General features: G+C 46.2%; 1 protein-coding gene across 1 annotated transcript in view; it reads right to left on the bottom strand.

Moving 5' to 3' along the window:
* RRAGC (Ras related GTP binding C) overlaps window positions 1-15,324 on the bottom strand; it is a 34,631-nt gene extending 19,307 nt beyond the window's left edge. The window contains exon 1 of the mRNA XM_030219049.1: window positions 14,986-15,324. Coding sequence (XP_030074909.1) covers window positions 14,986-15,171 — 186 coding nt within the window. The 5' untranslated portion in view covers window positions 15,172-15,324. The remainder of the gene's footprint in view (window positions 1-14,985) is intronic.
* Window positions 15,325-16,310: the final 986 nt, after the last annotated feature.

Raw genomic sequence — 16,310 nt, 5'->3', positions numbered from 1 at the left:
CCAGCTTGCCCTTTTATCTACTGCTCACTCCAGGTCAATCCAACCCTCATCTCCTTCAATTCTCTCTCACTTTACCCGTCCCCAACCCAGGCTCAAACCACCCCCAGCTCTCCATATTCCTGCCACAGGCTCAACCCTCCTCATTTCCCAGGTCCATTCCCCCACCCATTAAACTTTCAGATTTTTTTCTCTTTGTCTCCCCCTCTCTAGCACCATCTCTGCTCCCTGTTCTTTCAGTTCTCTCTTAGCCCTTCCCTAGTTCTTTCTTTCCAAGTTCCACCCTTGTTGCTCCCTTCTGGCCTGTTGGGATATCCCTACCACAGAAACCTCTTTTCAAGTACCAGAGTAGGCCGACATCGGTGTCATTTCCTCAAGTCACCATGTGAAATGCTGCACAAATTTTGTGTTGTGAAAAACTCCCCTACGACTTATATCCAGCTCCTGATGATTACTTAAAGTGGCTGTCCTTGAGCCCCAGGAAAGAGAAAGTGGCTGAATATCTTCAACACATCTCACACCAAGTTCAATATAGCAAGGGGCAAACCACAATTTTTAAACATAAAGGAGGAAAAAACCTCAGAAGACCCTAAGGGTTCTAGTGTCATTCACAGGCATAAAAACCTCCAGTGTTTACTATTTTTCATTTTTATCAAAAAATGATTAGTGCTCCACGGCAAATCCCCGAAAAGTAGTACTTAACTATGTAGTTCTCACACCACCATATTTGTCCAATGGTGGTCAGCGTATCGTTGACTGCTTCAGGGACGCAGTGCACAATCAGCTGCAGCAAACTTTCAGGCTTCGGCGAGCACAGCCTCCACCTACTGCTCCCCCAACACAAAATTTGTGTAGAATTCCACATGGTGACTTGACTTGAGGAAATGACAACGCTATCAGCCTACTCAGGTGCATGAAATGAGGCTTCCGTGGTAGGGATATCCCAACAGGACAGAAGGGAGCTGTGTTGAGGAAGCAGTTGCGGTGTATGAGAACTGTTAAGTACTATTCTCTCTCAAAAATGATTTGCAGTGGAGCGCTAATTATTTTTTGATAAAAATGAAGAATAAACACTGGAGGTTTTTTATGCCTATGAACACTGGAACCCTTAAAGGCTATTGATGTTTGAATTGGTCAGGGTCTCCTGAAGTTTTTTTTCCTCCTTGGTGTTTAAAAATTGTGTTTGACTCTTGCTATATTGAACTTGGTGCGAGATGTATTGAAGATATTCAGATATTTAGGACTCCACCACCTTCCATTCATTTGGTATTAGTGAAGAGAAAATGGCTGGCCACTAGTACAGTAGTTCTGCCAGATAATAAAACAGCCTTTAGGTGTGTGTGTGGGGGGGGGGGGGGGGGGGGGGGTCATAGAGCCACCCAGGCACATCTAGAAAGAAGAGGGAACCAAAACAGAAAATAAAAAGGGAGATGTTTATTTTATTTATTAGGATTTACCGCCTTTTTGAAGGAATTCACTCAAGGCGGTGTACAATAAGAATAGATCAAGCATGAGCAGTAGGCAATTAGAGCAGTAAAAATATTCGAACAATGCAAAGTATGGCATGGTATACTACTTGCAATGACAACACAATATGTACTAGAACATTATAATTGGTAGTGAGGGGTAAGGCAAAGATGAGTAAGAAAGTAGGAAGAATTAGAAAGTAAGGTGATTGATTTGAAGAAAGTTGATCATGTCAGAGAGATGGTTAAATATCTCAGCTAGGGTAGGAGTGGATAAACATGTTCCGCTGCAGTATGTGCAGCCCGAGTCACTCCTTGTGTGTGAGTGAGACTAACAAGTTAGTTACTTCTTCCGTTAAAGGCTTGGTTGTTAAACTGGAACTGCAATAGGGTAGAACCCCCTGATATTGTAGATACCATGAGAAAGGACTTAAGTGAAGCTGGAGGAAGGCGGCTACTACTACTACTTATTTCTATAGAGCTATTAGACGTGTGCAGCGCTGTACACTTGAGCATGAAGAGACAGTCCCTGCTTGACAGAGTTTACAATCTAATTAGGACAGACAGACAGGACAAATAAGGGATAAAGACAAAGAGTAGCAACATTACGTGCAAAATCCCAAAGAGTAGCAACATTCCGGAATCCCAAAGACTACTACTACTTATTTCTATAGCGCTACTAGATGTACGCAGCACTGTACACTTGAGCATGAAGAGACAGTCCCTGCTTGACAGAGCTTACAATCTAATTAGGACAGACAGACAGGACAAATAAGGGATAAAGACAAAGAGTAGCAACATTACGTGCAAAATCCCAAAGAGTAGCAACATTCCAGAATCCCAAAGACTACTACTACTTATTTCTATAGCGCTACTAGATGTACGCAGCGCTGTACACTTGAACATGAAGAGACAGTCCCTGCTCAACAGAGCTTATAATCTAATTAAAATGTTCAGCGGTCTTTGTCAAAGCGTATGGGGACAAAAATCTCAGCAAAGACAAAAGAGGGGAAATATGAGAGAGACATTTAAATACCTATGTGGCATAAATGAACATGAGGTGAGTCTCTTTCAAATGAAAGGAAGCATTGGAATGAGGGGGCAAAGGGTAGACTCCTAAGCTGAACAAATACTTCTTTATGGCAAGGGTGGTGAATTCGTGGAACGGCCCCCTGGGGGAAGTGGTGGAGATGAAAACTGCATCTGAATTTGAGAGCGTGGGACAAGTACACAGAATCTCTAAGGGAGTGATAGGGAGAGTAGATTACATGGATGGGCAGACTGGATAGGCCAAATGGTCTTTATCTGCTTACATTTTTCTATGTTTCTATGTCAACAGTTCTTGGTATTTCATTTTAGTAAAGAAGTTACTTCCTCCTTATAAGGGTGTGCAGCATTATAATTACACAGCTACACTTTAATGGAGAACTATAATCAAAAGATACTTTCAAAGCTGAATCAGTGTTCAGGAGATGCTTGGCTTGTTTTGCATTTATTGAGGAGTTGGAGAATCCCAGAAAGGAAATGTACACTGCCTTTGCAGGCCTAACACCCACTTAAAAGAATCAGAAAGCTGAGATAATGCACATGTACTGAATTTGATTCAGACAAACATTTCTTCAAAGCCCATTTTGGAGTGTGGGCACTTATAGGCAGATGATCAAAAGTAAACGCCGGCGCCAGAGGCTGTTAGCACCATTCTAGCGCCGGCGTTTGCTATCGCCCCATGATCAGAGCCCTCGAGCAGATGAAACAATGCGCTCGAGGGCTCTTAGCGCAAGTTGCATGTAAATGCATGCTAAACAGGGCTTAACGCATTCATCCCCAATGATCCAACACCAGCGCGCCAAAGACTGGGCTGCTGGCCGCGACAAACCCTACGCCAGCTCCGAGCTGGCGTTAGGGTTTGCAGATCATTGGGAAGGAATGGTGAGCCCTGTCCAGCATGCATTTGCATGCTGGCAGGCCCCCATTCCCCCCCAATGACGCAAAGCACCTCCCCCAGCGACAGGGGACTGGAGGTCCAGCGGACCTCCGGTCCCTCCTGATGATCCCACCCCCCCAGGTTCAGGGAGGGCTGTAGATCCCAAACCCCCAGAAAGTAGTCCCTGGTGGTCCAGTGGCCGCCCACCCCCCTCCCATCCCAGGATGCACTGGACAGGGCTGGGCGCCGCCATTTTGCGACGTCAAAGGAAGAGGGAGGGAGGCAGGCTGCGTCCCTCCTCCAACTAAGGTAGGGGGGCCGGGAGGGGGTTTGGGGTTCTTTTTCAGGCTGGAGGGGGATTCGGCAGACAACGCTCAGGGGGGGGAGGGGGGGGAGTTGGGGTGGGCTGGAGGTCCGCCAGGCTGGAGCCCCTGTCGATCGCTGGGAGGGGGGGTGGGTGGCCACTGGACCACCAGAGAGCATTTTCTGGGGGGTTGGGGGGGCTGGAGACCCACCGGATCTCCAGCCCTCCCTGAACCTGGGGGGGGGAATCGTCGGGGGGGGGGAACAGGAGGTCCGCCGGACCTCCAGTCCCCTGTCGCTAGGGGGGGGGCTTGTCCGGGGGGCCAGAAGTCCACCGGACCACCAGTCCCCATTGCTCAAGGCAGGGGTAGTCAGGGCCTGGTGGTCCCATGGACCTCCAGCCCCTGTGTTTGACAGGTTTGGGATTCTGACAGCCCAGACCTGTCAAACAAGTGCGGGAGGATTGTGCTGAGCGCATGCGAGGCACAATTTGCCCGCACTTCTACCCCATGATCAGAGATAATTGCGCTGCTTAAATTTGCATGCATTATCTCTGATCATAGATCTAATAGCGCCCCGCGCTGTTGCAACGCTATTTTAGAGCGCTGTTTGGAACAGTGCGGGGCTTTTGATCATCTGGGCCTAAGTACAATAACATCTTCCAGACTAAATCACTTGCCTGGGATAGCATGGGGTCTTCTACTCAACAGACAGAAAATGGAGCAAAGCTTGAGGACAGGATTTGCTTTAATGCGCAAAAACACAGAAACCACCTGCTGTGAGCCAGATCAGGCAAAATCTGATTTAAAACAACTGCAAAAGACTAGAACTATACCTCCATGTGACCTACAGTGAAAGGGGTTGGTTTTATACACATCGGAGGGAGTTCAGTAAATGGTACCTAAAGTTAGGTGCTGGGATATCCGTGCTAAGAAAGTATTCTGCACAGAGCAACCTATACAGAATATCAGCTTTGCACGTGATCATTTACGCCTGTCCAAAGCTAGTGTAAATATTGGTGCCCAACTAAGAGAAGTTAGGCACATTAAGTGACATTCTAGAACAGTGATGGCGAACCTATGGCACGCGTGCCAGAGAGGGCACGCAGAGCCCTCTCCCTTGGCACGCGCGCCATCGCTGGTCCGCCCACTCTCCCTCCCAGCACCAGGCCTGCCTCCCGCCCGCCCTGCCTCCAACCAAACAAGCAACCATCAACCCGCCCGCCCGTCCTCCCTCCCTCCCAGCACCAGGAACCCCCCCCCCCCCCTTCTCCTCTTAAATTTTAAAAGCGTACCTCTCGGAGTTCATTCAGGCGGCGTGCGTCGGCAGCGAAGCGCGTGTTCTTTGCTCGGCACACCTTCCCTTCTGTCCCTCAAGCTCTGGTCCCGCCTGCGGGAGGGACAGAAGGGAAGGCACGCCGAGCGAAGAACACGCGCTTCGCTGCCGACGCACGCCACCTGAATGAACTCTGAGAGGTACGCTTTTAAAATTTAAGAGGAGAAGGGGGGGGTTCCTGGTGCTGGGAGGGAGGGAGGACGGGCGGGCGGGTTGATGGTTGCTTGTTTGGTTGGAGGCAGGGCGGGCGGGAGGCAGGCCTGGTGCTGGGAGGGAGGGAGAGTGGGCGGACTAGCAATGGCGCGCATGCCAAAGGAGAGGGCTCTGCGTGCCCTCTCTGGCAATCTGATGTCTCTTCTCTTTTGTTTCCTTCCCCTGCTCCTTTGCGGCAGCCAGTCTCGAGCCTTTTCGCTTTGTTTCGATCAGCTGTGTGGGTTTTTTTTTTTCTCTCTCGGGATCACGTCATAATGCGGCCAGTGACGTCTCAGTCTGATCTACGGAGCCTGGCAGACCACCTCCAAGGGAGCCACGGTCCCAGGCAAGACAGAACATTGGAGGTGAGAATTATTATATAGGATATATAATATCAAATGACTCAAGAGAAATGTGATTTCCTGTCGTATCACCAATAAGTTTACCACAAACTTTTCTTTTCTCCTTGCCTCTACTACAGTGATCCCTTGGAACCGGTGTCAGCAAAAACCCATCAGATCACAATGCTAGCTTGTTCTGCTACAAAAAAAAGACATCCTTCTATTTTCAAAAGCATCCTACCCTGTGAAAAGGTTCAAAGCTTTTTGAGTACAGGAAAAGGTGAGAAGGTCTCATTAGCAGTAAATATTCCCCATCACTTGAGCATTAACTGTTGCTACTGGAAGCCACCTATCATCTTGAAGCAGATAGATCCAGGATGCTTCTAAATGCATATACCTTCAGACAAGGTGCAAGCACACAGTGGAAGCAGCCAAATAAAATCACAGCAAGGCTAATGACAGGTGCTGCCAGGAAACAGCCAACAGACTGTTTCAGAAACATACACAGCTCTCCTTTCACCTCAAAGGCTGTGTCTGTTTCCCAGCAGCTATACAAGCTGTTTTTCACCTTTCAGACTTCCTGCCTTTTCAAGTAACCCATCTGGTGCATGAACAAATCCTCATTGCTAAGCAAAACCTGACTCCACAGACTAAATGCCTTTTGATGGACTGACAAGTTTAAATAATAATAACAACAACATCAACTATAACTGAAATGGCAATGCATTCAGAATCTGGTCATTTCCACTGTAGAAAAAAAAACAATATAGATCTTTTCATTGGCTAAACAGTAAAAAAAACAAACAAAAACCTTAAATTATAGGAAATAAGTATTTGGGCCTGTTTAATCACTTCTATTTGGTTAACATAGAGGCATATTTTCAAAGCACTTTGCCTTCCAAAGTTCAATAGAAACCTATGGAACTTTGGAAGGCTAAGTGCTTTGAAAATATGCTTCATAGTAACATAGTAAATGACGGCCGATAAAGACCTGTATGGTCCATCCAGTCTGCCCAACAAGATAAACTCATTTTACATGGTATGTGATACTTTATATGTATATCTATTATATTGTAAAATCAGGGACTCAAATATACTACCGGAGCCTTCGTGTTATAAATTACAAATTTGCTCCAGACTGTTGAAATACAAAACTCTTTATTGAACACATGCGCTTCAAAACCTGCTCATGTGCATTTTAAAATCTGTAAATACACACACAACTCTCTTCTGTCTTTCATACCCATTCACTCCTGTAGCGTGTCTGCTTAGTGACTCTATAAGCGTTTAAAGTTTTATACAACTTGCTGTTTTGAATATTATTGCACTGCACATTATATTTCACATTTTACATTCCTCAAATAAATATCACAGTGTTACACAAAATTAAAGGCAAACGTTCTTTGTATTTCTGCTGTCTTTGATCTTCCAGTTTCCCTTTCTTACAAGTCTATTTTGAGGGTTTGCAAAAAGTCTCCAGTGCTTTCCTCAATAAGTAAATGAGTCTGCTTTCAATACTCTTCAGGCACTACGTTGGAGGAATGAGTTACTCATGGTAAAATTTGCTGTGGTCCTTAACCAAACGTCGGTTCCTCTATGCAGGACCGCATTTCGTTTTCTTCCTCAGGAGGAACCACCATATCATTTAAGCTGATCTGCTTGGCAGCCTGCCAGCATGAACCCTTCTCAGGTCAGAAATCAACTGCCGTGGCTCTGAATGTTAAGACAGATATGTGTACGTAAATATAGAAAGCACACACACAAAGTTTGTTTGCAAATGTTTAGGCAACCTTAAATCAAACTCTGTGTTTAAAGTGAAGTCGACAGCCTTGGCCTAGCAAAAAGTTAAGCACAACATCTTTCTGCAAACCATAATGTCCAATTAGTATGTGCAGAATTCATTCAGAAACAAAATAGAAAAAAAAAAAAAAAGAGTGAATATGGCAGGTGCAATCTTTAAACATCTTTTCAGTCAATACTTTGTAACACCTGCTTTGACAGAAATAACACTTTCAAACATTTCCTTAGCCAGCTAAGTCTTTCTATTCATGCTTTTGGGTATTTTTTTCCTCCCATTCTTCCTTACAGAACTCTTCAGGCTCAAAATATTCTTACATTTTCTTTCATGCACTGCATATTTGAGATCTCCACACAGATGATCAATAACATTCAAGGCTGGTGACCGCAAAGGTCAATCTAAATCTTTGACTTTCCTCCCTGTAAGTACTTAATGGTTGATTTTGAGGTACCTCTTGATCATTGTCTTACTGAAACACCCCAACCTCTCAAATGAATTGTGGAACTTTGACTTTTAAGATATCTTGATATTTAGCTGAATCCATTCTTCCTTCCACCCACACAATACTTCCCATGACACTGACTGCAAGACAAAGTTGCTTACTTTCTTAAGTGCTTTACTTTTTTTTCTCCACATGTCTCTTGAGTGGTTGGAGCCCAACAGTTCAATTTTCATTTTATCAATCCAAAGCATTTTTGCAAAAGAAAGCCTCAATAAGCCCTTTACATGCAACTTTTGTGATGAGGTCATAGAAGACGTTTCCTTCTGACAACGCTCCAATGCTGATCATTGTTCTGTAGGCAAACTTGAACTGTGGACAATTGCTCCAGTGTCAGCTACAATTTTCAGCAGGTCCTTTGCAGTGATCTCTGGGTTCTTTTTTTGCATATCTGACCAGTTTTCAGGCAATTCCATCACAGATTTTGCCTTGATTTTAACAGTTCCACGCAACTACCATTTCTTGGCAACGTTCCTGATACTTGAAACTGCTAGCTAGAAGTGTTTAGAGACTTTTTTTTTTTTAATTGTCTTTCCCAGCTTTATAAAAGGGTGAATTATTTTACTTTTTTGGCATTTAGTTCACACCTTTCCAGTGGTAGCGCAAGGCGAGTTACATTCTAGTGAAGCAGGTATTTTATTTATTTTATTTTTGTTACATTTGTACCCTGCGCTTTCCCACTCATGGCAGGCTTAATGCGGCTTACATGGGGCAATGGAGGGTTAAGTGACTTGCCCAGAGTCACAAGGAGCTGCCTGTGCCTGAAGTGGGAATCAAACTCAGTTCCTCAGGACCAAAGTCCACCACCCTAACCACTAGGCCACTCCTCCACTCCTTGTCCCCAGAATGTCTACAATTTAAAGGGCTCTTTTGCTAAGTTGCATTAGGTGATAATACCAATTAGTTTTTCTATCTATGCGCTGTAAGCACGTGGTCATTACTTTTTGAGAGAGCGTATCAGGGGCACAGAATGGGCATGGATGCACTGATCAGCTCGCGCACTGACATTACTGCCACGCTAACTGGTTAGCACGTTCATAACGCACCTCCTAAACAAGAGGTAGTAAGTGCTCCTGCACTAATTTTGTTTCCATGGTCGCACACTAAATACTGATACAGAAAGCCGAACTTCTAGCTGCTTTAAAAATGGGGTTAGCGTGTGGGGAAAGACCCGCATAAGGATGCGCTAAGCCCATTTCTTAGCCAGCTTAGTAAAAGAGCTAAAGGCCCTGTTTACTAACCCATGCCGTAGGCACACTAACTTTTTAAGTAACGATAGAAACACACATTATATTCCTACGGTTTCTCTAGTGTTAGCGCATGCTAATTATTGCTGCACACTAAAAAGTTTGCCCGCCTACAGCATGGCTTAGTAACCAGGGACCTAAGTTTGTAACAGAAGCAATGAAAGGTTAAGTAACTTGCCCAAGGCTACAAGGAGCAGAAGTGGAATTGATCCACATCTCTCTGGTACTCTGCCTGCTGCTTTAACCACTAGGCTAACTCCACTAATTATTTAGACACAAATTCATTTTTGTTTTTAAGTAAAGAAAGAACAGTCAATAACTGAGAGGTTAGAAGTGTCAGACTGTTCAACCACGGAATTTCCTTCACCTGCCTAACAAGCTAGAAAACCTATTGGGAATCTACAAACAACTTTTATGCAATATTCACTTTTTCAGGCACATTTTCCTGAAGCAACAGAGCATGTTAGATGGATGGACCCACTTTCTCCATTTATACACATTTTGAATGTGCAAAACTGCTGCATACAGGCTAATCAAGATGTGGAAAGATGAAACCTGTGAACTGTAAATGGGAAGGAGGCCAGGCCCTACCACCCACAGAGGACTCAAGCTGTGCTTGAGAAAGAAGCAGCATGCCAATGGGGACCCAACCCGGCACTGCCATTGTGAGCAAAGTAGAAGCCAGGAGTCAAGGTGATAGGAATTTGTGGGGAGAGACAGCATGTACAAGAGGTTAACCTTGATGTCAACAGCCCCTCACCCTCAGATAAAACAACTAAACCCTCTCCACAGAGAAATGTACACACATCATAATCTACAGTCTTTACCTACACATTCCCTGCTACTTTGCGAGTACTTGAAAAGAAGAATGCTCCTCTAATGTGAATAGGTGCCCAAGAAGGGCTGTGCCCATGCATGCATTGTATCAGAGCTTGGGGAGTGCATATACATTTTGCATTGTCTAAGAAAAGGTGTTCCTGTATGTAATATGTATGAGAGCCTGAGTGGGAACCTACATACAGAGTAAGAGTGTTTAAACAAGCATTCTATACGAGCTTAGGAGGGAAGGTATCTTTATGTGCACTAGGTATCTAACTTAAGACCTGTACAGAACAACATATTTTACTATTCAGCCAAATACAAATAATGTATTCGGGGCACTATCCGGGGATGAATCGAATATCAATATTAAGTACAGCCTTAATATATAGGGCTGCACAATTAGCGTGTTAAGCAATAAATAAAACCACTTTGAATGTAGTTGCAAAAACCTCAGAAAGGCGGTATATCAAGTCCCATTTCCCTTTAACACAATTAATGTCGGGAGATGATGATCACCTTAACTTCTTCTCGAGCCAGGGCCATACTGCCTTTGTTTTCATTTCCGTAGCGCTCCCACAGAAGTGAAATCAGACTGAGGTTGTTGAAGGGGCCACCAATCCTGCCACTGATGCCCCTCCCTCCCCGTGTGAGCTGCTGGTGCCGCTGACCAGCCCTCCCCCTGTATGAGCTGCTGGTGCCTCTGACCCCACCCGCTTCCCCGTGCGAGCTGCTGGTGCTGCTTACCCCCCCTCCCCCGTGCGAGTTGCTGGTGCTGCTTACCCCTCCCCCCTCGTCCTCCATACGAGCTGCTGGTGATGCTGACCCCCCCCCCCTCCCTCATCCAAACTGCTGATGATGATGCCCCCTCCCCTGTGCAAGCTGCTGGTGCCACTGACCTCCCTACCCCATGCAAGCTGACACCCTCCTGAAAGCTAGTATTGCCGCTGAGATACCCTCAGAGCCACTGGTAAAGAGTTTTTAAATCAGACACAAGCAGCTGCGCTGTTCACTCTCTCACCCTCACTGAAATCATACTACAAAACAAGGGGAAAGTGAAGGGCTGCATATTGTGTTGCTTCCTCCTCCTGTGTGTACCTGGAGCTGACTGCTCATGTGAACACAACCCCCCCCCCCCCCCCCCCCAGTAATCCAAAGTAAAACCGCAGGAATGGGAAAATTTTTCAAAGTTTTACCGCAGGTGCAAAAAAGTTATTTCCCCGCCCCACAGGAGCGGTAATAACCCCTGCAGTCGCGGTACAACGGACGCCTACCTTTTTCCCATCCTCCGTCCCAAGCCTGATATTGCTCGCTCTCCCTCTCCCCCCCCCCCCCCCCCACCGGTTCCTGTATTGCTCGCTCTCCCCCCCCCCCCCCCCGCCGGTTCCTGTATCGCACTCTCCCTCCCTCCATGCAAGCTCCGGTATTACTCCTCCACCTCTTCGCTGTGCTCTCGCTGCAGACTTTCCATCTTCCGGCTGCATTAGCAATGTAAGCACACTGCCTTCGTGCAGCCCAAAATGATTAGAAAAAATAGTGCTCATTATTGCTTTGTACGTGAATGAATATTGCATCACTGTTTCATTATTGTTTACCAGTCCAGTATTACTACATTTTAAGGGCATTTGTTTTAATTTGTTTATGCAGTCCTTACATGCGTATGGTTTTTCTTTTTAAACCCAAAGATAAATCTTAAGGGTGGTTAAACAGTGAGGCTTCTGTGGATAGGGACAGAATTCCCAGGGACAAACTTTGTCCCCCGTGTCATCTTCTAGTTTACATACACAACATGGGAGGATACCTCTAGGCAAGTCACATCACCCTCTACTGCCCCAGGTACAAAATAAGTATCTGCATATAATATGTACAACGCTTTGATTGTAACCACAGAAAAAACGGTATATAAAGTCCCATCCCCTATCCCTATACATGCATTGTACGAGAGTCTATGAAGGTGCATATACAGTGTGGGGATGCTTAGGAAGGGATACCCCTATATATAATGTGCAGCTACATATATAACGTATGGGTATACTGTAATGCATCATAAGAGAGCCTATGTAGGAATGTTTATGGACTTTGATCCTGGGGAAGTGAGTTCGATTCCCACTGCAGCTCCTTCTGACTCTGGGCAAGTCACTTAACCCTCCATTGCCTCTGGTACAAAATAAGTACCTGAATATATGTAAACTGCTTTGAATGTAGTTGCAAAAAACCTCAGAAAGGTGGTAGATCAAGTCCCATGTCCCTTTCCAGGGTGAGGTGCTTAGGAGGGGATATACTATGTATAGTGTGTTTATCACCACCCAGGCACTAATCTTGTGCATACAGGCTATGGCACTGCCTGGGACAGAGCCTACCAGGAAAACATTATAACATTAGCAAAATTCGCCCCTTCCTCTCTGAATACACTACCAGAACCCTTATCCAAATCCTTGTCACCTCTCGCTTGGATTATTGCAATTTGCTTCTCACAGGTCTTCCGCTCAGCCATCTCTCTCCTCTCCAGTCTGTCCAAAATTCTGCGGCACGACTTATTTTCCGCCAAAATAGTTTTACCCACACTAGCCCGCTCCTCAAGTCACTTCACTGGCTCCCTGTTTGCTTCCGCATATAGTTCAAACTTCTCTTACTGACCTTTAAATACATTCACTCTGCAACCCCCCATTACCTCTCCTCTGTCATCTCTCCCTACATACCTCCCCGTAATCTCTGCTCGCTGGACAAATCTCTCTTGCCATCCCCCTTCTCCTCCACTGCTAATTCCAGGCTTCGTTCCTTTTCCATGGCAGCACCTTATGCCCGGAATGGACTTCCTGAGCTTGTACGCCTAGCTCCATCTCTACCTGTTTTCAAGTCTATGCTGAAACCCCACCTGTTCACCACTGCTTTTGGCTCCTAGCCACTACTCAATTCCCCTATCCTTGTTCCTTCTCACCCAGTACTTTCCTTGCCCTTAATTGTCTTGTCTGTCTGTATTTTTAGATTGTAAGCTCTATCGAGCAGGGATTGTCTCTCTGTGTCAGGTGTTCAGCGCTGCGTGCGTCTGGTAGCGCTATACAAATGCTAATAATACATTTTTTTATTTTTATTTATTGCACTTGTATCCCACATTTTCCCACCTCTTTGCAGGCTCAATGTGGCTTACATTACATTATGAATAGTGGAAATATGTAAGAAAATATACATTTAGTAATAATAAAATTACTACCTAGGTTTTTTTTTTTGGTACCCTGCGCTTTCCCACTCATGGCAGGCTCAGTGCGGCTTACATGGGGGCAATGGAGGGTTAAGTGACTTGCCCAGAGTCACAAGGAGCTGCCTGTGCCTGAAGTGGGAATCAAACTCAGTTCCTTAGTTCCCCAGCACCAAAGTCCACCACCCTAACCACTAGGCCACTCCTCCACTGTTGCTACTATTTGAGATTCCACTAGCAACATTCCATGTAGAAGTTGGCCCTTGCAGATCACCAATGTGGCCGCGCAGGCTTCTGCTTGTCTGACATCCTGCACATACGTGCAGGACGTCAGACTCACAGAAACAGAAGCCTGCGCAGCCTTCTACATGGAATGTTGCTAGTGGAATAGCAACATTCCACGTAGAATCTCCAATAGTATCTATTTTATTTTTGTTACATTTGTACCCTGCGCTTTCCCACTCATGGCAGGCTCAATGCGGCTTACATGGGGCAATGGAGGGTTAAGTGACTTGCCCAGAGTCACAAGGAGCTGCCTGTGCCTGAAGTGGGAATCAAACTCAGTTCCTCAGTTCCCCAGGACCAAAGTCCACCACCCTAACCACTAGGCCACTCCTCCACTGTTGCTACTATTTGAGATTCTACATGGAATGTTGCTATTCCACTAGCAACATTCCATGTAGAAGTGGGCCCTTGCAGATCACCAATGTGGCCGCGCAGGCTTCTGCGAGGCTGACGACCTGCACGTACGTGCAGGACGTCAGACTCACAGAAACAGAAGCCTGCGCAGCCTTCTACATGTGGAATAGCAACATTCCATGTAGAATCTCCAATAGTATCTATTTTATTTTTGTTACATTTGTACCCTGCGCTTTCCCACTCATGGCAGGCTCAATGCGGCTTACATGTGGCAATGGAGGGTTAAGTGACTTGCCCAGAGTCACAAGGAGCTGCCTGTGCCTGAAGTGGGAATCAAACTCAGTTCCTCAGTTCCCCAGGACCAAAGTCCACCACCCTAACCACTAGGCCACTCCTCCACTGTTGCTACTATTTGAGATTCTACATGGAATGTTGCTATTCCAACATTCCATGTAGAAGTCGGCCCTTGCAGATCACCAATGTGGCCGCGCAGGCTTCTGCTTCTGTGAGTCTGACGACCTGCACGTACGTGCAGGACATCAGACTCACAGAAACAGAAGCCTGCGCAGCCTTCTACATGTGGAATAGCAACATTCCATGTAGAATCTCCAATAGTAGCAACATTCCATGTAGAATCTCCAATAATATCTGTTTTATTTTTGTTACATTTGTACCCCGCGCTTTCCCACTCATGGCAGGCTCAATGCGGCTTACATGGGGCAATGGAGGGTTAAGTGACTTGCCCAGAGTCACAAGGAGCTGCCTGTGCCTGAAATGGGAATCGAACTCAGTTCCCCAGGACCAAAGTCCACCACCCTAACCTCAAATGTTAATAATAATAATAATAATAATAAAATTACTACCTAGGTCTGCACCTGTGCACGTATAAAGAATGGCTGCAGATGCTGGCCCGACAGTCTGGGAAGGTGCATAAAACGTGGGCGTGTTATTACAAAGAGAACCCTTAGCCTTAAAAAAAAAACTACCTCACCAACCACCCAGTTATAACAAAAAAGCCCACCTTCTATATACTAACCAACCTAACACCTTCCTTCTGGCTTCTTACTTGATCTTTGGACATTACCTATTGTATCTGATATCCTGGAATGATTATGTCATAACAAACCACTGAGCCTGCAAATAGGTGGGAAAACGTGGGATACAAATGCAATAAATAAATAAAAAATTGCTGTACTGCAAATTCTGCTGCCCCCCCTCCCCCTCCTCACTTTCTGGATGGAGGACTTGCCGCTGCGGCGGAGGCCCATGAGCAGGATCCGGGGTTTGCTGTCGGCGGGGGCCGCGTTCTCCTCCATGTCCGCCTCCTCCACGCCGTAGCCGAAATCCTTGGGGAAGGCGTCCACCACCCCGTAGCTGCCCGCCAGGGGCTCCTCGTCCCCGTACTGTAACGACATGTCCCGCGCCCGGCCCCCCGCAGCCCTAAGGCCCCCGGTGCATGGGAAGCGGGCGGAAACGGAGCGAGGGAGAGAGCGGGAACCGGCAGAATAATCGAGTGCCAGCCGCGAGCCGAAACACCTCAGCTGCCGGCACAGCCGAACCTTGCGCCCCGCCGGGCCCGCCCTTTGCCCTGAGCTCGCCATTGGCGCAGCGGGCCGAAGCGCGACTCCTAATTGGACGCGGGGGGACGTCAGTCAGGGCGCGAGGACAGCCGAGAAGGTAGGTTGGCCGGCGGTCATGTGTTTTGGAATCACCTGACTTGGGAGGGGGGGGGAGGGGGAGCACAGCGCCTGCTTGGGTGGAGGCGCTGACCTGACCTTTGATCCCCCGCGATGATGATGATGATGACACTGATTAGAGAGATGGGCGGCGTCTGAGAACCCAGAGCTGGGAGCAGTTTGTGATTGCAAAGACCGCAGCAGCTGGCCCGCTACTACTACTACTACTATTTAGCATTTCTATAGCGCTACAAGGCGTACGCAGCGCTGCACAAACATAGAAGAAAGACAGTCCCTGCTCAAAGAGCTTACAATCTAATAGACAAAAAATAAAGCAAACGAATCAATTAATGTGTAGAGAGGAGGGTAGGTGGAGGCTACTTTTGCTTTTGGTTCTGTGCGCTTTGTAATGCTGCTTAAGAAGATATACCCCAGAGCTGCTAAGTTACCCATTCTAAGAGGGACACTTTTTGTCCGGTCCTGGTTTTAAACTTATATCCTAAGTAGAGAGGTGTGGTAGCCGTGTTAGTCCACTCTTAAAGGTTATCAATAGAAATCAAACAAAAAACATGGAAAAGAAAATAAGATGATACCTTTTTTTATTGGACATAACTTAATACATTTCTTGATTAGCTTTCGAAGGTTTATTTCTCTGTTTATTACCCTCCTCTCACCTACCAACACCCATTCTGTTAGGCTTTGATGTCCCCATGCATGTCAGACTGTCAAAGTAATGCTTTGATGTTTCTCTCATATATACTATCTGCTACCACATTTGCTTATTTCCGATCTGAGGAAGAAGGGCAACCTTCGAAAGCTAATCAAGAAATATATTATGTCCAATAAAAAAGGTATCATCTTATTTTCTTTTCCATGTT

The sequence above is a fragment of the Microcaecilia unicolor genome, chromosome 11 (genome assembly GCF_901765095.1).
Source record: "Microcaecilia unicolor chromosome 11, aMicUni1.1, whole genome shotgun sequence".
NCBI lineage: Eukaryota > Metazoa > Chordata > Amphibia > Gymnophiona > Siphonopidae > Microcaecilia > Microcaecilia unicolor.
The sequence above is the reverse complement of the archived record's forward strand: the minus strand, read 5'-3'. Positions and strand labels throughout refer to the sequence as shown.